This window comes from Ochotona curzoniae, unplaced genomic scaffold (genome assembly GCF_017591425.1).
Source record: "Ochotona curzoniae isolate NIBS_2020 unplaced genomic scaffold, NIBS_Ocur_1.0 scaffold_274, whole genome shotgun sequence".
Classification (NCBI taxonomy): domain Eukaryota; kingdom Metazoa; phylum Chordata; class Mammalia; order Lagomorpha; family Ochotonidae; genus Ochotona; species Ochotona curzoniae.
In genome coordinates, this window is record NW_024467101.1 from 7,218,983 (window position 1) to 7,242,450 (window position 23,468).

The following is a 23,468-nucleotide window of genomic DNA, read 5'->3' on the forward strand; positions in this document are numbered from 1 at the left end:
GCGCAGCGGCTGGGTGGTGGTGCGCTTCCAGCTTGTGGAGCAGCTTCCGCCGGGTCCCCGATGCACCCCCGGCCTTCTCTGCCCCCGCCGCCGCCGCCGCTGCCGCTGCTGCTGCTGCTGCTGCTTGCAGCGCTGGTGGCCCCGGCCACCACCACCAGGACCTACTGGCCGAATTGGGACCGTTTGCGTGGCCTGGCCCGGGCGCGGGTAGAGGTGAGTGCGCCGACGCCAGCTCCAAGCATCACGGCGGCGTGGCCTCCGGGAGAGCCGCCCGCCTGCTGCCGCCCCAAGATCACGCACCCAGCCCTTCTCCCCCCAGGCCCGGCCCCCTCCCTCCTCTCCCTGTGGCTTTCCACGTCCCCAGCCCCAGGAGCCCCTAGTGCAAAGCCTGGATACCCAGCCTTGCGGCCTGGAACTCTAGCCTGCTCTAGCTCCCTATCCAGCCCAGACACGTCAGCCCCTTTTCCGGGACTAGGACGCTCCGCTATCGCTCCCACTTTCACCAGGGAATTTCTACCCTTGCCCTCACCCCAGCCCCAGGCCCACTCCAGGACTTGGGGATCCCGACAGGCTCTCTCTTTACCCTAAGAGAGAAAAGAATTTCTGGGAGCCCCCTACCAGCACCCCACACAGGAGCCATGGAAGAAAGCTGAGAACTAGGGGTACCAACGCTCCACCCCCCAAACCGTCGCATTTCAGGAAATTCACTTACAGAGTGCCTTGAGGGTCCCTTGGCTTTGAGCCATCACTGCCTTCCTGAGAGCCTGAGGTGTTATTTGGGGGGGGGGGGCGCGACTAAAGTGGGTTGGTCAGCCAAGGAAGTCTGGACTGGGTATTTCCGCGGTCTGGCCTTCTCGAAGGGAATATGCATGGAAGGGGTGGGGCCTTCCATTCTCCCACGTCAAGGAAGTAACCATCTGGTCAGTGGAGCTGGGCTGCAGGTGGCTGGCAGGGCCAACAATGCATGGAGTGGGGTGGGGTAGGGTGGGGCGGGGTGGGGCGGCGCGGGGACCAGATGGCCTCGGGTGGAGGCCCCACGGCTGTTCAGAGCTACTTCTGTCTGTCTTCAGCTAGAAGTTCTACAGGCCAAAGGTCAGGCCCAGGACTGGACTGCACAGCAGAAGTTGGGTGACCCCATCTCCTGTGCATGGGGCGGGGATGGGGGGGGGGTTGCAGGCAAGACCCCAGCCACTTCCCTCTGGCCTGAATCCTCCCAACCTGCCCTGAGTTCACCCTTCTGCACACGAGGACCCTTCATCCATCCCCCCCCCGCCCCCACTTTGAGACCATGCACACGGCTGGCCTCTATTGTGCCTGGGCGGGGGGAGGGAGACATACAGCCTTTCTCATGTTGCACTCTGCAGACCTGTGGAGGATGACAGCTGAACCGCCTCAAGGAGGTGAGTTGGAAGGAGGGCGCCCCTTGCCCCTACCCCCTTTGTCCCTCCTAGCCCCTTGGGGGAGCAGGCACCACTCCTGCAAGCACTTGGGGGTTGGTGGGAGGGAGAAGCCCTGGGCTTCAGCTTTCCCACCTGTCCCTGGAGGTGAGGGGCTTGTCCCCTGACGCTCTGGCTTCCTCCTCCAGGTGAAGGCCTTCGTCTACCAGGACATCCCATACTAGTATCCTTGTCCATTTTCAGGGATGGGCAAGTGGGGGGGGGGGCTCCTGGGAGACCCCCCCTTCCCCTCTGTATCACAGGGAGGCTGATGGGTAGGATTCTGAGGTTTCCAACCTGGGTTGGTAGCAGAGACTGAGGGAAGAGTGACACTGGCTGGAGGAAAGGCATACACCTTGCAAACCCTAATTTCCACGCCCCAAGCCGGGCCCCACCTCCTGCTGGGCAAGCGCCCAGCAAAAGAGGCAGCCAGACCCTGGCGCCCCCTCCCCACTGCTATGTCCCCCGTTCTCCTGCCTGAACACGCTGTGCAGTCACAACCTGGTGATGAAGCACCTCCCCGGGGCCGACCCCGAGCTCGTGCTGCTGAGCCATCGCTACCGAGAACTGGAGGTGAGGCCTCGGCGGGGAGGGAGGGGGCTGGGGGACGGGAGGCGTGACCAGGCGCGCTGACCTCGCCCCGTCGGCCGCCCCCTCCCAGCGCATCCCGCTCAGTGAGATGACCCGCGAGGAGATCAACGCGCTGCTGCAGGAGCTCGGCTTCTACCGCAAGGAAGAGCCCGACGCACAGGTGCCCGACGAGTACCTGTGGGCACCTGCTAAGGCCCCCGAGGCACCGCCAAGGGCTCCAAGAGACCGCGCTGACCTCTAGAGGGCCGCCCTGCCTGGACCCCGGTGACACAATGAAGCGCTCAGCATCCCGGGAGCCCCCCTCCCTTGCTGAGGGCCGACACCCTGTCCCCGGACCGGCAGGAATGGAGTTAGGGGATTCGTCCCCTCTGTTCCACTAAACCTTTGTTTTTGACCGCGTTTCAAGACTCTTTCCTTGCAGCGGCCGGTGAGGTGGTGAGCTGGGGCTCACCGAGCTGCCCGATGTTCAAACCCTGCCCGACTCCTCCCCCCAAGAGAGTCGAGAGAAACGTCGGGCTCGTTGAAAACCAATAATTTATCAAAACGCTGCTGCGTGTGTTTGCGGGGGAGGGTGTCGCGACAGACAGGGCAGCGGTGGGCGAAGCTGGCGGAGGGCGGGGACGGTGCCAGGAGGGTGGGGGCGGCAGCTGGCCCCGAACACGCGTCAGGGGGTGTGGGGGAACCGAACCGGGCCGGTCTAGACATTCTTGCCGCGCATGCGCAGCTCGTGGCGCCGCAGGTGGTTGTAGAGCGACTGCACGTAGGTGAAGACGCACTTGGGGTCGGGCTTCTTGCCCATGATCATCATGTCCTCCACCTCCACCAGGGGCACGCAGTCCACCAGCATCCTGCGGGAGGGGCGCGGGCACGCGGCTATCAGCGCCCGCGCGGTCGCTCGCAGCGCCCCTCTGCCCCGGGATCTTTTTTTTTAAGATGTCGCAGCCTCTCTCTTCAGTCAATGGGGGAAAAGCCTTGGAGGCGGAGGGGGGGGGGGGAGGCCAGAAACTCTAGTCCTCACCCCACCCCCACCGAGCCCGCCCGGTGGTGGGGAGGCAGCTTTGTAGGGAGCCAGGCTAGGCAGGGTGGCCTTGCAGCCAGCTATGCCCTATGCCTGGCAGGCTGACAGGCGGGCAGCTTCCAAATCTGTCTCTCCTTTGCGGAGACCTTGGCTCCAAACCCACGGTTTCCCTAGAGGGCCTCCTCCTGCCTAGTGACACCCGGGCATGCTGCAGGGCAGGGCAGCTCAGCTGGGGGCTTCATCATTGCCAAATCTTTTCTCCCCTGATGCTATCTGCCAGTTCCGGGCCCCAGAGAACACCCCCTACTGCTGGGGATGGAAGCCAGGGGGTGTGTGTGTGTGTGTGTGTGTTGGGGGGGGGGAATGGATCTTTTAACCCTTACCAGTACCTGGCTGGGGCAGAGAGCATAGTGGGAGCCAGATGAGGGTCCCAGTGTACCAGACTAGCTCCCCTGTGCCACGCTCAGTTTCCAGATAGGGAAACTGAGTCAAAGAGCAGAATAGTCAATTGTTTCAGGAGGTGTAGGGCTGGGGCCTAAAAAGCCCAGCTTTGGAACCCCCCTCTGCATGTTGGGATAAGTGGGAAGTGGCTAACAAACTGTTGCCAGCCCCAGTGCTGGCTCCATCTCCCCTTCTCCCATGGAACCAAATCTCTCTTGGGGTTCTCTCCCACCTGCTGTGCCAGGCACAGAGGGTGCACACCTTCCCCTCCTCAGCATTGCCAAATGTTTTCTTTGACAGGAAACTGCTCCTGTCCCAACCTCCCCCGCTGCCCCAACCCCCACCCTGGAGATCACATCCCATCTTGCACTGTGCCAGAGGCCAGGACCGCTCCCAGATCCGGGGGGTGGGAGGATCTTCTTGCCTTTAAGGAAGAAGCCTGGGCCTCCGTGAAGCTGTTGTAGTTCGGGCTGTAAACCCTGAACAGCTGTGGATGGGAAGCCCGCAGCCTGTGCTATGTGAGTCAGTTTGTTTCTCTTTACAACAGCGGTATCATCCTGTGCTTTATGACCCTGGAGCCACTCAGGATGAGTGAGAGGTTCCTGGCTCTGTTGCTGCTGTGTGCTGGGTCCCCTCGGGGTCACCCCTGCCCTGGAATGGGCCCGTTGCCCCGGCTGACCACAGAGCAGAGGCATCTCTTTCTGAAGCCTCTTCCCACTGTGGCTATCTTCCCGGGAATCCCGGCCTCCCTCCCCTCCCCCGGACCTGGTACTCCCTCCCCATCCCAGCTGCGTACCTTCCCTGGAGACCTTATAAAGCCATTGTTTACACTGGGGCTCACGGCTCAGGGCTTAGGGCTCAGGCTGCCCCAGTGACAGGCCAAACACCGGGCAACTCAGGGGTTGAGTCACACTTTCCAGAGAGATGGGAGCTTGGGCCCCCTCTTCCCACAGGCCAGCCTGCTCAGGCAAGCAGCTCCTAAGTCCATATATGACCTGCAGAGAGTACCCAGCCCATTCTACTCTCACCTGCACCACTTTTCTGGGTCTATGGGTATACATGACGGGTGTTATCTGCCTTGCAATGGCTCCAGGCCCCGAGGGACATCTACGTTATACCCCTCCTTACTAGTTCTGTCACCCCACTGTCTTGACTCTCTGTGCTCCCCTCTGGACCTTCATTTTTAATGCCTTTGGTGATAAGGGAGGGGGAAAGAGATGAAGCAAGGAAAAGAGCCATGGGGCTCATGTAGTCATGGGGGCACGTGTAGTCCTAGGGTCTGGCTCCAGCTCTGACCCAACCCGCCCACGTTGCTGTGTGTCCAGAAGCAGCTCAGGGTCTACATGCTCCACCCTGGTCCTGAGATGAGTGGATCACAGAGGAGATGCCATAGGCAGCCTGGGGATCCAGGACCACTCCATCTTCCCCCCAGCCAGAAGAAATGTCTTCCAGTTGCAGTGACTCCGCTCCTGAGCTCCCCATTTGGGACAGTGGGCATCAACAACTCCCAGTACCTGAGCTGGAAATTTGGGGTGGCATCTCCAGCCTCCCCCTCTCTTTGTCCAAAATCATGTTTGTCAGGAAGCCTGTCCTTGAACCTCTTAAACTGCTGCAACTGCCCATGTTGTCCTAGGTCTCATCCAAGGAATATTCTAGAATGTTCACCTGACCTATCCCTCCCATTAGGAAAACAGAAGGAGGAACTGAAATTCCTGACAGGGACCCCTTCTTGTATACTCAACATTCAGGCTGCAGTCTTTTCCTGCCTGGTTGGCCACAGACTCCATCTTGTGTGCTTAATTTGGTCTTGCACTTTTTTTTTTTAAAGTAGCCTGGTTCCCACAGCTTCTGACATGTCCCTCCGTGGTGGTCCTGCTCACCTGGGTCATCCCTGCCTGTTTGGGGGAGGGAGACCTCACCTCCCTGGCACCACTGGCTTCTCTAAGGCTCTCCACCTTCTACTCCCAACTGCTGCCCAGGTCCGCTGTCTAAACCCTGCTCAGCAGATTCTGGGTGAAATGGGGGTGGGGGAAGGCAAGCGGGGGCATTCCTCACCGTGGGGTCCCAGCAGGGGGTTAGGACTTTTTGGTTTTTACCAGCCCTTTCTGGACCAGACAGCGGTAGAACTCCTGGATGTACGTGTACACGCACTTCCAGTCGGGCTCTCGCAGCCGCACCATGTCCTCCGTGTCCAGGAGCTGCGGGCAGTCCGCATGGGTCCTGGGGAGGGGTGGGGGGACCGGGAGGGAAGGGGCAAGAGGGGGGCAGGGCCCAGTTGGGGTAGGGGGAAGAGGGGAAAAAAGGCAGAGAAGAGAGTGGGGAAAAGGAGGAGGAGGAGAGAGAGAGACACACACACACACACGCACACACACACACACAGACATAAGTTCAGTTACATTCCAGTGCTGCAGTCTGCCAGTCCCCCGCATGCCCCGCCCCGCCCCCACCCACCCTCCCACAGACGTGCCGCTCACTACCCATCACTAATGGTGTGCAATGCAGACAGGGGTGGGGGCCAAACCAGTCGCAGGTGCAGAGAACTCTTGGGGCAAGCGGGGTCGCGGGGTGGGGGCGGCCATGGCGTTGGCGCCAAGGTTGGAGGGAAGGGCTGTGCCCCGGGGAGGAGGGGGTAGGGATGGGTGAGGGAGGCGTGAGAGGAGGTGGGGGAGGAAGGGAAGGAGGAAGAGGAGGAGGAAGAGAGCTGGTAAAGTCGGGGAGAAAAACCAGAGAAAGGCAGTAGGGACAGATGGAGAAGGGTGCTGAGGGTGAGGTGAGCAGACGGGGCAACGATTCCAAAGTGGAGGGCTTGCGGATGTCCTATATAAGCCTCTAGTGGTGCCTATATAGGCTGGGCGGGCCCGGAGCCCGGGCCAGGAGCCTCCTTTTGGAATCTCCAGCCGGGATCCCGTGGGAGCAGGAAGCTCTGGTGGTGATCATGGTGGTGGGAGAAGAGTAGAAGGAGAGAGAGAGAGAGAGAGAGAGAGAGATGGGGGTGGGGCTAGGAAGATGGTGGGGATATGGACAGGGCCACCTGGTGGGCCTCGGCTGGTAGGCAGGCCCGCGGCTCCTTGGTTCCGGCGGGCACCTGGCACACTCCGCGGCGAGTGGGTAGGGGCGGAAGAGGACTCAGGGGCTCACTGGGGGGTAGGGGGGCCTCTCAGCTGCTGACTGACAGTGCGGCTGGCCAGCTCCAGGGTTGGGTCTTGGGGCAGCGAGAGGTGCCTGGCCCACGCGCCCAGCCAACACCCACCCCATCACCAGCACCATCCCACTCCCCTGCCGGCAGCAGGCCTGGGGTGGACGGCACTTACTCAGCGGACGAAAAGGCCACCTCGAAGTTCTGGCGTCGGTTCTGGGGGCTGAGCTGAGCATAGTCGAAGGCTTCGGGAAAGAAGTTGTGCACCAAGGCACAGAAGGCCATGCCGTCGCTCCAGCTCGAAGAGAAATTCTGGATGTCCACGTGCTGCGGAGGAGGCAGGAGAAGGGCTGGTAGGGGCCCTGGAGGGCAGCAGGGCTCCGAAGGAGGCCTTGGCGCAGGGGTGGGGGCAGTGCGGCACAGTGCAGGTGCACAGTGGGAACGTGCCGCCTGCAACTCCACTGCAGAGATCCAAGCCCAGCACTACCCAAGCCCGAGATCTAGAAATATATACATCACCTCCTCCTCCTCCCCTACCCCCACATAGCAACTGGCCTGGGGCTGTACCCACCACCCAATGCCACGTGTCCCCTGGAGCATTCCAGATACAAGCTTTCCACAATCCCAGCCAGGAGCTCAGCCGAAAGGGAGGCACCGGGCTGGGGCTCAGGACTCACCTCGTAGCCGCGGGTTTTGGCTCTGCACCAGTCCAGCAGCATCTGCTTGATGCTGTTGGCGTTGGGGACTCCGAAGCTGGTGGAGCGCTGCACGGCTGCACGGGGTGTGCCAGGGCTGCTGTGTGGGGCACGGGGGACGGGACTGGTCACAGGACCGCAGCAGTGGGTGTCCACCCAGCCGAAGCCTGTGGGACCCCTGTTTTTGCCAGGGCTCCGGAGGGCGCTCCTCCCCACCCTACCCCACCTCTGGCCCCGCTCCCTCCGCCTTTGGCTCCGCCTCCACGCGCCGCTCACCCGGTGCCGCCCTCCTTCTCCAGCTTCTCAATCATGGCCTTGCGCGCCTGGGATGCCGAGGTCTTGGGCAGACTCTGAGCCTTCATCAGCTCTTTTTTCTTCTCTGCCTGGCGTTTCTCCAGCGCTGCAAGGCTGCCAGGCCGCGGGCTGGCTTGGTCCTCGCGATCGAAGATGCTGCAAGGACGGGGGCGATTTGTGAGGCTGGTGGTGGTGATGGGGAAGGGGCTGCTCTCTGGCCTGGGCCACTGCTCAATAGGGAAGGGGCCTCGTAGTGTGCCAGACCCCTCCTCCCTTACCCTTCCGGGTCTCCATGACCCAGTCACTCAAGACATCGAAGGAGGCAGTCTTCATTATGCCCATTTTATACAAGGGTACATGGAGGCTCAAACGCTAGGACGCTGAGCCAAACTTGGCTTCCCCTGCCCCCAGAGTTGTTTCTTTGTATTGTTAAGTCACAGCTGAGCTCATTTAATGCATTATCACCAAGAAAATGACAACCAACATAACAACTAAGGCGAATAATAATAATGACAGCTCCTGTCTGTTGAGCCTGGGTCTTATTTTAAACTCCGTAAGAGGAGGCAGACAGAGACCATTATCCTATCCAGTAAAACTGAGCAAACAGAAGCCCGCCTGGGCAATGACTTGTCTAAGCTCTCGAGGACCGTGGAGAGAAGAGGCAGGCCTCTGGCTCGGGGGCCCAGGACTCTCTGCTTCCCATCCTGCATCCCGATTTCACCCCGACCCTCTGCCACTCCTGGCATCCTTTGTAACATGAACCTGTCCCTCATGGGTGTGAAGATGCTGTGCGACTGGACCCATGGTTTGCTGACACTGACGTGGCAGTAATGCCACCAGCAGTCACAGCCACCTCTGAGAGCCACGAGACCCTGAGCGGGTGAGTCTCCAGCCTCCCTGTGCATCCACTTCCCTGTGGTTTGGCTGAGAATTGGGTGAAGTCACGGAGCCAGCACAGCAGCCTGAGTTGCCCCGCACCCCTCCCTGGCCCTCAGTCAACCCCTCTGCAGAATGGGTATGCATGCAGTGAGGGTCCCCTGTGGCACAGACACAGGTGTGACATCTGGCTGCAACTGTCTGCGTGCTCACCTGCCCATCTTCTTGGAGGAGGAGGAGGAGGAAGAGAAGGTCTTGGTTTGCACCATAGTGCTGCCACTGCCATCTGCGTGAGAGGGGAAAGGTAATAGGGTGAGGGTCCCACCTGGGCATCAGAAGATGGTGGTATGGTGACAGCCACAGGGAGAGAAGAGAAAGTGACACTGGTGCAGCTGCAGACACCCAGAGAGAGAGCTTGAAGAAGACCCGAGGAGGTGAGTGAGTAGGCACAGACAGGGCCATGCCAGGCAGCCTTACTCTCCGAGCGCCGTACAAAACTTGACTCCACCGTGGTGGTGCGGGCCGTCCGGGTGCCGTCGTCTGCAGGAGTCAGGGTGGTGGGGGAAAGAAGGGGATAGGAAGGAGGGTGTGAGAGGCACAGAGCTCTGGGGTGGGGAGCACACAGCCCCACCCTATGCCCCATGCCTTACTGGAGTGGACGAGCCGCTCGGTCTTGGTCACGGTGCTTACGGCTGAGCCATCGGCTGCCTGCTGGCTGTGCCGCATGGTGGTCTCAGTGGCTGTGTTGCCTCGGCCTTCCCCTGGCCGGGCCCGGGCCTCCTGCAGCCGCTGTTCCCGTTCCTTGTCCCTCTGGTCTGGGCCAGGGTGGTGGTGGTAGGGAGATGCCCCGTGCATGCCCAGGAGGGCCACCCAATGCCCCACACAGCATACACACACAGACACACGGGCACACAGGACAGGGTGGGACAGCTTGTTAGAAACGACATCCAGTGACAAGGCCTCCTTTTTCTAGGAACTGTTAGGGGGCCGGAGGATCTGCCCCACTCCAACCCTGAGAACTTGGCGAGGCATGGCAAGGACGTGAGGGTCTTGGGCAAAAACTTGGGAACATGAATGGCTGACATGATGGGGCTAATTGGGATCTAAGAAGGCAGCATCTATTGGAATGGGCAGCTGGGTCATGAGGGAGTATCTAGGACTAAGGCAGGAGTAGCTATGTGTAGGGGAGAAGCTGGGTCAGGTGGGCCATCCAGTGGGCCTTGGGCAAAAGAAAGGAAAAAATCTAGATCCAGGGCAGAAGCAAGTGGAGGGAATTTGATCCAGAGAAAGTGGTTGGGAGAGAAGCTGGGAGCAGGATTAAGTAAAGCAGAAGTGGGTGGGTAGGGACAGGAAGAGGTGTGGCCATCAGCGGCGTGCCGGAGGCGGCAGCTACATTCAGAGAGGGAGCAAAGAAGAATATCTAGAAAAGCAAATGAAACTACAGTCTAAGAGAAAAGAATCTCCGTGTGCAGGGCAGGGCAACTTGGTGGGGAGACCATTGCTGGCCTTGGGGTGGGGCGGGGAGAGAGAGAGAGAGAAGCAGCAGGGAAAAGCAGTATCTGGATCCAGGCAGAAGTAACTGGGGAAGGAGGAAGGGGGTCCAGGAAGCAAACGAGAAGCTGGCTGGGGCAGTCACCTCAGGTGGTCAGCATGGGGAGAAGCAATAAGGTAGGGAATCACTGAATGCAAGAGGGGAAGGAGGCCGGGGAGCAGCTGCGGGTAGGGGAAAAGCTGGATGGGGCAGCCACTGAGCTGGGATGTCCACACAGGGTCCCTGGAGTGAGGGAGGCAGCAGGGGGGACAGCAGGGGCCGGCTCTGGGTAGGGCCCATGGCTCTCTACCTCTTTTTCTCTGTCGGAGTTCCCGCAGCGCCGCCCGGATGAGCTTCCGTTCTTCATAGTCCATGGTCTGATCCAGCTGCAGACAGAGCCACGGTCACTTGTCCACCCCGGGGGGCTGAGGGAGAGTGGGAGTGGGCTGCTGGTCCCCGCCCACTGGCCCTCCCCCACCCCTGGGGCCACACCATCTTGTCCAGGACAGCTTCATCCTCGATAGCCGCCAGCTCCTTGGCACTCAGGGGGGTCCGCCCCTCCGCTGCTTTATCCACGCGGGTCTGCTCTGCACCATTGGCTGCTTCCACGGCCACCGAGGGAGGCTCAGCTGGCGCTGGCTCCATCTGGGGGATGGGACAGGAGAGGGCCCACACTTTAAAGCAGGGGTGGTGGGACAGATCCCGGGGGACCAAGGATGGTGGTGTTGGCATGCGGTCAGGTTGTCAAGCGCCCAGCATCGCATGAGCACAATTGTCAGGAGCAGGAAGTCGGACCTGCGTTCCACAGGAGGCACCGCGTGCATACTAGGGCTGGTTTCCAGCTATCCCCATGGAACAGAAGGACCAATGGAGGCTCATGACAGCTCAGTTTCCCCTCTGTAAGCGTGATGTAACCTTTGGTGGGTGGGTGGGCGGGAGGTTTGCCAGCAACTCAGTCCTGCCAGTTCACTAGACCTGGGTTCCTTTGGACCAGTGCCCGGTCCAGAAGGATACATGCCACCCTCTCTTGCCAAGCAGGCTGGACCAGAGCCTGTAGGCTCCTGACTAGGTGTCTGCCTAGGACAACCCTAAGCCAAGACCTCTCCCAAGCTCAGTCTCTGCCCAGCTGGGAACCAGCCTGAGGATGGGGTTGGGGCTCTAGCCCGAAGCTAGCATCCACCCCACAAAATCCCCTCATCATCGCAGACTAGAGCTCAAGACAGCTAGCACAGCCCCTCCCCTCCCAGCAGGGCCTCCGTGTTGGCCCGGAGGGTAAGCTAGAGTCGAAGCTGCAGCTGTCTTAGGAGGCACTTCCGGGGCTGGGGTGGGACAGGGGTGAGGAGGTGTGGCTGGGGGCTGGGTCACGCCAGGGGCTGCCAGGGACAGCTGCCACGCGTGCCTTGGGGCTGGGACCTGGTACTCTCTCATCCCAGCCTTGGAGCATTAGTGCTGCAGTACTGTGTACAAAGAGGCTAAACTGAGGCCCAGAGAAGGTAACGGAACATCTAAGGTCACACAGCAAAGGCAAAAAAGAAAACCCCCAAACACCGCCCCCCCCACACTCTTCCACTGGCTCTCCGAGTGACTTACGAGGCTGCTGCTGCGGGAGGGGCCGCTGGAGGAGCGGCGGCGGGTGCTGAAGGCAGGTGGGTGGGCCACGGGGGTCCCGGCATCCTCAGCCGCCTCGAAGAGGGCCTCCGGGTCGGCTGCAGCCAGGAACAGCTCGCTGGGCTCCAGGTCCGGTTCCAGATCAGCCACCAGCGGGACCCCCAGGTGCAGGCTCAGCACCTCCACCTGCCTGCCCAGCGCGTCCAGCCGCCGGCTCAGCGCCGCCGTCTCTGCCCGCAGCTCTTCGGCAGCCCGGGCCACTGGCTCCACGGTGGTCACAGCCACCTGAGCGGCCTGGGTCACTGCTGCCCGCCCAGCCTCGGCCACTGCCTGCAGCTCCTCCAACGCCCGGCTCAACCGCTCTTCCAGGGCTGTGGCCAGCTCAGGCCCAGGCCCTGGGACCCCTGGCATGGTGCTAGTAGGGGGTTCTAACTGGGGCGGGAAAGTGGCAGGGGCTACTGTGCCTCTAGCTGGCAGTGACAGTAGCCTCCTCTGCAGCTGGTCCGAGGGCGAAGGCAAGGGCAGCAGGCCTGCCCCGCCCCGCCCCTGCAGGCCGCCCAGCCCACCACCCAGCCAGCTGGAACTGCAGCCCAAATAGAAATCTATTCTGGGCTCCTCTGTGGAGGGAGCAGCAGCAGTGGGGAGGGGTGGCCCGTCCAGGAGGCAGGCGGATCGCCAAAAGCCTGGCCCTGGCCCTGCATGGATCACAGACCTGCTGCAGAGCAAAGCTGCTTGGGTTCTGCAGGATTCCACGCCCCACAGGCAGGCAGGCTGAGGCAGGGAGCAGGGAACGAGCCTAGTCTGGGCTCCCCCAAGGAGACTAGCTGTGAGGATGCAGTGTGCCAGGCTCCCCCTGGCTTCATGCTATCCACAGATAGGGGACTTGGCGGCTCGGAGCCAGTGGCTGTGATGCTGCCGTAACCAGCATCTTGGTCCCAAGAGAAACGTGCTCTAGCCTGCCATTCCCCCATCACCACCACTCCCCAGGGGCTCGGATCTAAGCAGAGACTCGGAGTGAGTGCAGTACAGGCAACTCACCTTGTTTAAAGCCAAGGGGTAGTGTCAGACCCAGGTCTCACTTACCACCCCTAGGGTCTCTGCTGCTCTCTCACCCCATACCCTTCCTGAGCCCCACACCCACCCAGCAGAGAACAGCAGGGCCCTACTCTGTGCCAGCTATGGTGCTTTCTGAACCCCCAACACCACCTTTTGCTAGACACCCTGAGAAGGCCCAAAGTTGGCTCCAGCCATCTCACCTCTGCCACAGTTCCCTCCATTCCCCAGGAGCACCGCACAGACATCATTATCGGAGCAGCCAGGGACAGGCCAGCCAATAGGGGGCTTCTCTCTCCCTAGCCAAGCTCCCAGCCAGTCGATCCCAGGCTTGGGAATGAATAATGGAAGGATGCAAGGTATTCAATTCCCCGCCTGGCACCTGCTAGCCTGCAGCCTCTTCTGATCGGCACCCCCACCTCATCAGAGCTGTGGCCCAGCCCCTGCCCCCCATTCGGAGGTTGACGCAGATGCTATACTGCTAATCCACAATCCTCTGATGGGGGCTGATCAGGGATTGAGGGGATTACCTCTGATATACCTCGGGGCTGGTGTTCTGGGGCCAAACCCGCCTGGGGCCAAATGCCTACCACCCCCCTGGGCACCTCAGTTTTCCCCATCTGCTCATTCGGGATGCATCAAATAGGATCAGCTTCTCACAGGAAGGTCAAGGTTCTGGCATGCCTGGTTGGCTGACACATTAGAGCCCACCCCACCCCCCAGCTGTGGGCCAGGGGCAGCCCCCTTCCTCTCCTCTCTGAGCCTCCATTTCTCTGCAGGTACGGCAGAAAAACTCCTGGTCCCTTCCCCCACACCCTGAGCTGCTAAGTGGTCTCTGTGAGATTGTCAGATGGTGAGGCTGATGTTGGGGGGCACAAGGATGGAGGGTTGTAGCGTGGGACAGGGGCTCTCACCTTGATGCTGCAGCCTCCTCGGTTACCAGGGGAGGCATGGCTGAGGCTGGTGACATGAGTGACACTGCCCAGCCGGGTCAGGGTGGCCGCAGGGCCGCTGATGTGGGTGATGGTGTTCTTGCCTCCACTGCTGGTGCTGAGCAGGGTGGGGGGCGCCCGCAGCCCCAGTGTCAGTTCTGGGTGGGCAGAAGAACTGCTGTGAGGATCGGGCAGGGCCAGAGTGGTGCCAGGCAAGGTCGGTTAATCAAGGGCACCTCTTCCTGCCTTCTGCTCCCAACACATCCTTGGGAGAGACAGCCTTGCAGTACCTTGTCCTACATGCCCACCTGGATGGTTGCGATCAGTGAAAAGCAACAGGGGAAGGCCTACCTGCCCTCTGGTTGCCCGTGGGCAGCAGGACCCGGCCCGTGGAAGCCTGGCCACGGCCATCCTTGATCTCGATGGTAAACGTGGTCTTCATGCTGCCCCCCGGCTCAGTGGTGCCGACAGCCACAGGCAGCGGGGCACTGGGCTCTTCTGGGGAGGCCACGGGCCCCCCTGCTCTGTTTTCAAGGGACCTGGCGGCCAAGCCCCGCCCCTGCGGGCCCTCCTCTCGGGGGCAGCTTTGAAGCTGGGCCAGGGGCCGGGCTATTCCTCCTTGCTCCTTGCTGAATCGGGAGGTGGAAGAGGAGGAGGAGGAGGAGCGGTTGGAGGAGGAGGCAGGGGTGGTGCTGATGAGGGAGGGGCCCAGGAGTTTTGCAGGGGTCTGGGGCCCAAGGGCAGCCCGGGGTGGGCCGTCCTGGAGTCTGGCAGCTGTGGGAGAATCGGAGGTGAACTTGCGGACGCGGTCCCGCACTGAGCCAGCCCGCTGGAACGGAGAAGTTCCGGGGGTGAGGAGGGTGGGCTCTGGAAGGGACAGGAGCACTGTCAGTGGCTGGGTAGGTGGGACAAGGACTGCCCCAAGCCTGGAGGGTGATGGGGGAGGGGCGGGTGAGGACAGGCGGTTACCTCGGTTCTGGGTTGGCTGGCGGGGGCTGAGTACGGACAGGGAGCGTTGGCAGGGTCGGGGTGCAGCCAGGTCTAGTGCAGGGGAGGGAAGAGAAGAAGGAGAGTGGGTATGGGTGGGAGAGGGAGACCTTCCTACTTCTGTAGCTCCCATGGTTCTGGCCTTTTATTCGGCTGCATCTGTGCTCGCAGCCCCACCTACCTCTCCGGCACTGACCCCAACATGACTTGGACACTCCCGGGGGCGAGGGCTAGGTTTGAACTAGAGAAGGGGTGCAGGATGCTTCCTGCCGATTGAGGATGGGGGCCAACTCTCCCCAACCCCCCCAACCCTGGCCAGTGCTGCCCACAGCTCCAGCATGGAGATGGATGCACTCCCTTATTGGGCAGAAGAATGTGTCTGCGGCCTGTTGCCTTGAAAGGCTGCGGGGAGGCCTCTGGCCACAGTGGCAGCGGGGGGTAGGCTTGGTCAGGGGCGGGGACACCCCAGAGGCAGTGTGTATGTGTGTATATGGGGGGTGGGTGTGTGTGGGGGGGGGCATTAGGGACTGCCCCTGGCAGGCTGGACCTGCCAAGTATAAGAGCCCACTGTGCAGGCAGGGGAGGGGAGGCTGGGGGCAGGCACCTGTGCTGTCTCTGCTGGGACCCTCACCTGCTCTCTTGGTGTTGGAGGGGCCTCTGGGGGAGTCCTGGGCTGCAGGGGGTTCTGCAAGGCCTGGCAGGAGCTGCAGGAAAGAGGAGGGAAAGACACAGCATGATTGGAGCCTGACACCTACACCCAGGACCTCATTTATGGGGCATCCCTGCCCCTCAGCCAGACTCACCTGGTTGACCACCTGTCTCTCTGTGCCGGGAGGGACTGGTGACTTCCGGGGTTCAGGGCTGGCGGTGGTCCTGGGGGGACTGGCAGGTGGCTTGGGGCTGCTGGGAGCCTCAGCAGGGGAACCCTGGGCTCCAGCAGGCTCTGGTGGAGGCTCGGGAGAGACAGGGGTGGGGGAGCTATCCGGTGAGGCAGGTGAGCTGGGGCTGCCCCCACCAGGGGCCCTCAGCAGGAGTGTTACTGTGGTCACATCCTGGTTGCTGACCTCTGGGGTTGGGGTTGGCTCGAGGACCTCTGCTGTCTGCTGTTCCTCTTGCTCTGGCACCTGCGGGGGACCCATGAAGGATCTGATCAAGTCTGCCCAGACTGCCAAGGCTGCCCTTACCTTTTGTGGAGCAGGCAGGCAGGTGCCCAGGGCAGGGCATGCAAAACACAAGGGCTGGGCACGGCTTCCTGGGGACACACCTGCACGGGCACCAGCACCCTAGGGACAGCCTCTAAGCTGCTCCCCAGTCCAAGGTGGTTTACATGGGACCCAGTGCTGGGGGTTGTGGTGAGGGAGGTAGCAGGAGACCTTTCCCAGGGATTTAACGGATCCCTGGATGTCCTGCTTCAGCCCCATTAGTCAAGGAGTCAAGGGTGAGGGCCTGCTAAGACTAGGGAGGCAGCGGCCTCTGCTGGCCACGTAGGGAACCTGCATGGCCTGACAGCACTCCCGATCTCCTCAGAGAGGACCCAGGGAAGGGTGCCCCACGAAGCAGCTTGGGCCCTGATGTACAGGCCTTCGTAAGTCAAGGTAAGGATGGAGAGGGTGGTGTCTGGAGGGTGAGGGGCAAGGGGTTAAGGTGGGAGCTCCTGGGGGATGGGAACAGGAAGGCACGTGGGAGGTATCTACATGGCTAAAGGGACCAGTCAGAGGCCAGCTTGGCAAGGACACCACAGACATGCTCTGTGCTGGTGGTATCCAAGAGAGAACCTGGTCCAGCGGCCCAACCATGCTCCCTACCTCCCGCCGCTCCAGCCTGCGTGCCGCCCGGCCCTCACTGTCTTCTCGTGCGCCCTTGTTGAGACGCCCGCTGCACAACCTCCCAGCCACGGTGGCAGCTGGAAGTCAAGGAGAAAATAGCAGGTGAGTGGCCTCCAGGAGGTAGCAGGGGGTGGGCAAAGGGGAAAGGCCAGGCCACACACACCCTCTATCTCCTGAGCCCGGACGCGGCGGATGGCGGCTCGGATCAGCTTGCGTTCTTCGTATTCGGCAGCACTGCGCAGCTGTCGGGGGAGACAAGGTGAGATGTGGGGCTGTGGCATCCCAGACCTCTCCCCTACTCTCACACACATCCCTCCCTCCCCGGCTGCTGCCCCTGCCCGCAGCCTCACCAGCGTGGTCAGCTCCTCCACGTCATTCATGGACTCCAGCTGTCCTGCCAGCCGTGCCAGGGTAGCCCGCTGCTCAGCTTCCCGCTGTTGAGAGCTGCAGAGACATCACGACTATGACCCCCACCCTGGGACCAGGGCGCAGGAGATGTGGGCTCAGGGTAAGGGCCAAGATGCAGTACCCAGGCCCCACAGCCGGGGTGGGGGGCAGGGCGCAGAGCAGTGCGCATATGCCAATGAACGTGGGCACGGATGCCGCCTGCACTGGCATGGCCAGGGTAATTATGATCGGCCCAAAGTCTTTACCCAGAAATACTCCAAAAGTATGCGCACAGGAGGGTAATTTTTCAGATTTGTGGGAAATGGAATTGAAAGAGAAGTTTAGGTGCCAAAATTTTGGAAATCCACAGATCTTAGGTTCTTTAAAAAATTCAGAGAAAGATATCTCTCATGGAAAAATAAAAAAACTATGCAGAGATTTTTTTTTTTTTTGCACCAAAGTAAATTTGAAGTCCATGTTTCCATGAGCTCTTAAAAAAATACTTTTTTTTTCCCATTTAATTTGACACAGAAATAGAGAGGGCAATCTGCTGGTTCACTCTCCACAGGGCTGTGAATGGTGAAGAGCCAGGAATTCGGGCTGGGTGTCTCATGCAGGAGGAAGGGACTCAAGGACTTGAGCCATCATCTGCTCTGCCTCCCAGAGTGCGTATCTGCTCTTCCAGCCAGCACAGGTACCCACACCTGCTGAGTGTTCCCCCTTCCCTCCTCTGCACGCCCAACTCTCCACCACTCACTGCAACCAGTTCTCCTTGTTGTCCTGCCGCTCAGCCCGGAAACGCTTGGATGCCAGGGCTTCCTCCTCGCGCTCCAGCTCCTGCCGCTGCAGCTCTCGGATAGCTGATCGAATCCGCCGCCGCTCGGCCAGATCTGCTGTGACCTCCAGCTGAAGGGCGGTGGGCAGGCGGGGGCGAGGGGCAGGTCATTTTTGGCTGCCAGGGGCAGAGGGCTGGCACCGGCCACCCACGGCTCTCCCTGGGGCACAATGAATGGCCTGTCTCAATTCCCTTCTGCCCCCACAAGCCCTTCACGTGCCTGCTCGCCTACTCTGGGGTCTCCGAGGTGTGGGAGGGGGGATACAACTCAATGTAGCAGGGTTTCTGCGGTGTCCACTGTGCATGGGAGTTCACAGAGCACTTGCTTTCCGCAGGCAGCCAGCAAATGGACTCACAGCCTGTCCTTAATTCCCAGGAAGCCACATGTGGGGAAACTGAGGCAGGAGCCTAGGAATTCTAGCTCCCTGTTTGGCTGGAGCTATTGTCTTCCTCTCTGGGCACCAGGAAAGGAGCCAGGGCTCAGACTGGGAGACCAATCCCTTGGATAACTGGTACCAGGGGCTTATCCAAAGTACTAGAGAGGGTGTCCCCAGCAGGGAGGTTCCCAGTGGCTGTTGGTCCAACCACACACAGCTCCGGGTACCACTTTCCCTGGGATGAGTCAGCCCATCCTGGTGCTGTGCACACCTCTCCCTGATACAGCCCTGCTCCCCACCCCTCCTGGAGCCTCTGTCCTCTAGAAGATGGATGGGCCCAGGGACCCTGAGGTTGGGGGCAGACATAACCCTGTAGTGTGGGGTGGCTACCATTAAAGGTTGGGTTACTCCCTCCAAAAGCAGCCAGGTGGAAGGGCTGAGGAACCTTCTATTCCTTTCTGGTTGGCCTCCCCTCCCCCCCAACATTCCTTCCTGCTTAGCAGGACAGCCAGGTGGCAGGGGTGGGGGGAGTCAGAGACAGAGCTTTCACAGAAACTGGACCCCACCCTGTCCTGGCGTGGGAGATTTGCGTGGCGGTGAGAGGAGGGGGTTAGACCTGGGTGGGGAGAACAGAGTCCTCTCCCAAGCTCCACATTCCTCAGGACCTAGGGGAGGACCCTCCCACCCCTACAGCTCAGGCTAGAACCCCCAGCTGGTGGCTGAACCTGAGCCTGTCTGGGTCTTGGTTTTCTCAAGGCAGGTGTGACAATGGCGTCTGCTTCAGGGCAGTGAATAGGGACAGCAGTAGGGACTTTGGGGGGGGGGTCCTGCAGTGACATCATCCTGCACTGACATCATCAGTTTACCCCTGCCCCCAAACAAGCCCCTATTTCCTGCTTGCTGCTAACCCAGGAGAGGGCATCGGTCAGGTGTATGGAGACTGTGTGTGTCAGACCTGGATCAGGGCCCATCTGACCCGGGAGGATGCAGTTGCTCCTGCCCCAAACTCCTTGAGTTAGAATTTGAACCGGGTCTCTCTAAGAACCGCGCCCTAGACTGAAGACAGATCTGCACTGGGTTCTGTGTGTATGGGTGTGTGGGACGGCTGGTCCAGCCCATGCAGAGGGCAGAGGCCCTGAGGGTCCTCAATGCCAATGCTCTGGGCTCCTGACCACCCTGTTTAGAAAATGGGAGCCTCCCTCTGATGTCTGCCCCCCTCCCAAAGTTGGGGGGCGCGGTCAGAAAGCGGGCTGGGGACACCACCCACGTCATTCCACTCATCCCTCCCCTGCCAAGACCCTCCCCTTTTGGGCACTCCCTGTGTCCTGCTGTTCCCCACTCGCTCAGGCGCTGCCAATCTGTATGTGCGTGTGCGCACGTGTGTGTGCGTGTGCGTGTGTGTGTGTGTGTGTGTAGGTGGAGGGGAATGCTGTGGAGGGAGGGAAGGAAGTACAAAGGGCCATTGTCCACCAGGGTGGAAGGGGAAGGGGATGGGGCCCGTTTCCGAAACGGCCCAGGGAAACTCTCCCGGGAGGAAAGAGGGTGCTTCCTCATCCCTAGGGGGCTGGGTCTCAGGGCGTTTCTGCCCCATCAGCAGCACATCAGAGGGTCCCTAGGTCCCAGTTTCCAAGTCCCCATCCCCAAATCTCCTCTGGGGGAGCCCCCGGCAGTGCAACGAAGACTCGCTAGGGGGCACTGAAGGTCCGCAGGCTCCGGAACCGCCCGCACCCGGTCGGCCCGGCTCTAGGCGCCGAGGAGGGAGGCGACAGGAAGCACCCCCGACACACACACACACACACACACACACACCCCGCCTCCGCCTGCTCGGTGTGCCGAGAGGAAGCCGCGGTCCACAGGGCTGCAGCTTCTTTCTCCGGCCAGCAAGGGTCGGAGCCCGATTTTGCACCCGGACCCAGGCGGAGGGGGCCTGTTTGCACCTGGCGCAGAGGCCTTGCCGGGGCGCGCACGTCCCCCGATGCCCTCGGGGGCCGTGGCCGGGGGTCCCCGAGAACCAGCCCGACGCTGGGATGCAGGACGGCCGCCGCGGGTCCAGCTTTGCCTTATAAGGCCCGTCCCCGCGGGGAGGAGCCCGGTTTGCGACGTTCCCCGTTCCTGCCACGAGGCCGGCGGGGCGGGACCCTCAGCTGCGCTCAGGCGCAGTCACGGCGGGCTGCGGGCGGTGGGAGCTGCGGGGCCGCGGGGTGGGAAGGACCGCAGGGTGGGAAGCGCCTGGGGTGGCCCCGCAGTCCCGAGGCAGAGGGGAGGCGTGCTCTCGCGTGCGTCCTTTCCCAGGGAAGAGTTAGAGATACTGGAGAGTTGGGGTGCGGGGGGGGGGGGGGAACACTTGTAGCCACCTCTGCAACTTCTTCGCTGAAATCCCCACCTCGGTGCCCAGACGGGCATGAGAGGGAAGGAAGCAGAGGCTGGAGAACCCCGAGCCTAAGTGTGGACAGCCCTTATACACATCGCGGAGGGACAGCCAGCCTGGCTTTGAGGGTTGTGGCTCTCTCCCGCGTTTCTAACTTGCAGCGAGCCCTTTGCAAGTGGTTAGGCTGGACTGGAAATAGGGTGCAGGGCGGAGAGGGAGGTTACTTGCCCTCTGCTAAGGAAAAGTAAATCTTTAATTCAATCCCTCCTTTCTGCCTTTCCAAGGAGCAAGGATCAGGGGCTGGGAGGCAGCCTGGAGCTCTTCCCCCAAGTCAGCAGGGTACCTCTCTCTGTATGCATGGATGTGTGTGTGGGTGTCATGAGTGTGGAAGAAGCTGATGGGAAAGGATCGAGTTCAGGGCCTACCCACCAACTCCAGGACCTGGTGACTGTTTTTGCATCCCCCGTATCCCTATGTCACAGATGATAAAGACACCAACACCCAGGGTGAGACAACAGACATGACTCCGAATCACAGAACCCACAAGGACCTTATGAAGTCTGTCTCTCGTGCCTACTCCCAGCCTGGCCTTGTCAGGATTCTTGGTTCCCCCTCCAGCCCCTCCCTGCACTGGCCCTCCCCACTTGGTTCTCCATAGAGCCCTGGGGCAGCTGATCCCACCTCTCTGGGTTGTGGTTTCACAGCTCTCAGAGCCGTGGAGCACGAGCTGGTGTGTCCAGCCTACCTTTGTCACCCACTGGCGTGATTAATCATCCCGCCACCATTACCGCCTGGCCAGCTGCCAGGCCTGAGCGCGCTGCCCAATCTGCTGCTTGGGAGAAACAGAGCCAGCCACCCCACACCTGTGGCTGCACATGGGCGTATCCCCACCGCAGTTACTGTTTAAACAGGTGGTGCCAGTGTCAGGGGGATGGGGGGAGCCACTGGGCATCGGCACCTGACCTGGACAGCACATGCCATGGGGGCCTGGGCATCGGCCACACGGAACAGGCCTGGCCCTGTTCCCGGTTCCCTCTGCCAGTGCAGAGTTAGCCTGGATGGGCCGGCCCCTGTATTGGGATAGCCCTTACCCGCAAACCTGCCAACGGGGGTGCTTACCAGCTTCCGGAGGGCTCCCTCATCCAATCCGGCTAAGGCTTCGTCCGCCATCTCACTGGCCCCTTTGCTCTGTCCGTCTCCTCCTGAGAAGATCCTGTGGCACCTGATCCCAGCTCCGGGGGACGGGACCCTGCAGGAGACAGGCATGAAGCCAGGCACCCGGACTTCCTTCTCTGACCCATCAGCATGTATCGTTGTCTCAAATTTGCTCTCCTAGCCTGGCTGGGAGGTGGCCACTAGCTCGGGATGGTTGGATGCAAAACCGAATTGAGTTCCTGATGCCTAGCTTGCCAGCTGGAGTTTGCTATGTGGTCTAGCCCTTCAATCCTGTTCAAGGGCTGGGACCTGGATTGACAACCTCCAGGGAGGGGTCCAGCCAGGGCCACCCACCGTGCTCACCACCAGGGGGTGCACACCAGTCTCCAGAGTTTCCTGCCCCACCCACCCATCCATCCCAGGGCCTGCCCTGCCCCCACCCACTGCGCAAAGCGAAAAGCCTCTGGCTGCCAGCTGAGCTCCTACCAAAGTCCTTACTGCCACTTTTACCACTCAGCTATTGGAGGGACATGGCATCTTCCAGGTCTTAGAGTCAGCCCTTGTTTCCTTCCTCCCCCACCTGCCCCCCCCCCCAAACTTCCCTTCCTTGCCTGCTCCCGGATACCAACTGTCCTGACCCCAAGAAGCCAGGTGTCCCAGACACCCAGGGTCTCCTGTCATCCCAACAGCCATTCAGTGACTCCATAGCCGGAAGGCGCAGTGGAAGTCGACCCTGGACTTGAAGCCAACTGAGAGGATCAGGGATTTGTTCCCAGGTGGTGCTCCCAGAGACTCAGAGGGCGGGAACTGCCTTAAAGCCTAAATCTTGGTTACCTCCAATTTCTGAAGCTGTCCTCACCTCCCAAGTTCCAGGAGAGCCTGGGACACTTCCCTCGCTCCCCTCCAACTGGAGCCCTAACTGTTGACCGAGCCGCCCAGCACTGCTGTCTCCTTCCTTCCTTCTTCCTCTCTCCGCTGGCCGTTGAGGGCACATGCTAAGCGTCTCCTGGATGTGCGGTGACTGAGGTAGCTCCAGGGTTTCCCCTCTTCTGTCTTCCTCCTATCCCGTTGATTCATTCCTCAGGCATCCCTTACCCCTTACAGTCACCTGGCTGGAGGGTTACCCCATCCAGAGAATGGATCCCTGGAGTCGGAGGTGGGTTCCTAGCCACATAATTGGGGTTTGTCTGACCTAGCCAGGTCAAGTCATTACTTGCTTGTCCCATCCTGGTAGGATCAGTCAGGTGCCCACCTCCCCTATGACCCCGTGTGGTTTGGGTCCTTGTTCCCATTCCTACCTAACCTGCCTGGAATGGCCCCCTTCTCTCCAGGAGTGTCACTCAGTGGGCACCCCCATCCTGTTCTCTCTGAGCTAGGGTCTCTCCTGGGAAGCAGGGCATCTGTGTGCCCATTCTCTTCTCGGAGATTCCACCACACCCCCCTCCAGCCCCAAGGCTCCCTGTCAACTGGGTCTGACGTCGCTGGAGGTTACGGGTGGTCTCAGGAGTCTCCTCTTGGGATATTTGTCCTCCATCACCCCCTACACCGGCGGCTTCCGAGGAGGCCGGTAGGCGTTCTCGCACACGGCCCTTCTCGGCTATGAGCTGCCGACAAGGGCGGGAGCTTCCAGCGGTAAGCGTTCTAGAACCCGGGATAGAGATATCGGGGTTCTACCCACGGGACCCGCGCCCCGGGGTCCGCACACTCACCTCTCCGTCCGTCCCGCCCGTCCCGCGCGGCTTCGGGTGAGTTCCCTCCGGACAAGCCAGATGCGGGTTAATGAGACCCGGTCGGGCGGGAGGCGGGCGCCACGACCCGGAGCCCGGCCCCGCTCAGCAACCGTCCCCTCGCGCTGTGCGAGGACTGCCCGGCCAGTCTCGCCAGCCAGGCCCGTGAGCTCCGCCCCGCTCCGCAGCCGCCGC

General features: G+C 61.1%; 2 protein-coding genes across 5 annotated transcripts; one reads left to right on the forward strand and one right to left on the reverse strand.

Moving 5' to 3' along the window:
* Positions 1-2,460, forward strand: SELENOM (selenoprotein M). Its single transcript, XM_041003777.1, has 5 exons — positions 1-213; positions 1,365-1,400; positions 1,586-1,620; positions 1,931-2,009; positions 2,098-2,460. Exons 1-5 carry the CDS (start codon positions 61-63, stop codon positions 2,266-2,268), a joined length of 474 nt encoding a protein of 157 aa, XP_040859711.1. The 5' UTR covers positions 1-60; the 3' UTR covers positions 2,269-2,460.
* An 84-nt stretch (positions 2,461-2,544) lies between these two features.
* On the reverse strand, positions 2,545-23,390 carry SMTN (smoothelin). 4 transcript variants are annotated; one of them, XM_041003775.1, is made up of 21 exons: positions 23,256-23,390; positions 21,511-21,640; positions 17,569-17,717; positions 16,775-16,868; positions 16,588-16,666; positions 16,404-16,501; positions 15,402-15,722; positions 15,230-15,302; positions 14,581-14,652; positions 13,963-14,478; positions 13,594-13,769; positions 11,609-11,701; positions 10,511-10,663; positions 10,329-10,404; positions 9,138-9,302; positions 8,965-9,027; positions 8,701-8,773; positions 7,594-7,767; positions 7,300-7,417; positions 6,798-6,949; positions 2,545-2,875 (listed from the first exon to the last, which is right to left on the reverse strand). In XM_041003775.1, the coding sequence occupies exons 2-21, from the start codon at positions 21,559-21,561 to the stop codon at positions 2,725-2,727; spliced, it is 2,847 nt and encodes a 948-aa protein (XP_040859709.1). In that variant the 5' UTR covers positions 21,562-21,640; positions 23,256-23,390; the 3' UTR covers positions 2,545-2,724. The 4 variants fall into 4 exon arrangements, with proteins under 4 accessions (XP_040859709.1, XP_040859707.1, XP_040859708.1 ...); XM_041003776.1 differs by lacking the exon at positions 11,609-11,701 and adding an exon at positions 5,542-5,706 and having other exon boundaries at positions 2,787-2,875; XM_041003773.1 differs by lacking the exons at positions 11,609-11,701; positions 23,256-23,390 and adding an exon at positions 5,638-5,706 and having other exon boundaries at positions 21,511-21,636.
* Between the last annotated feature and the right edge of the window lie 78 nt (positions 23,391-23,468).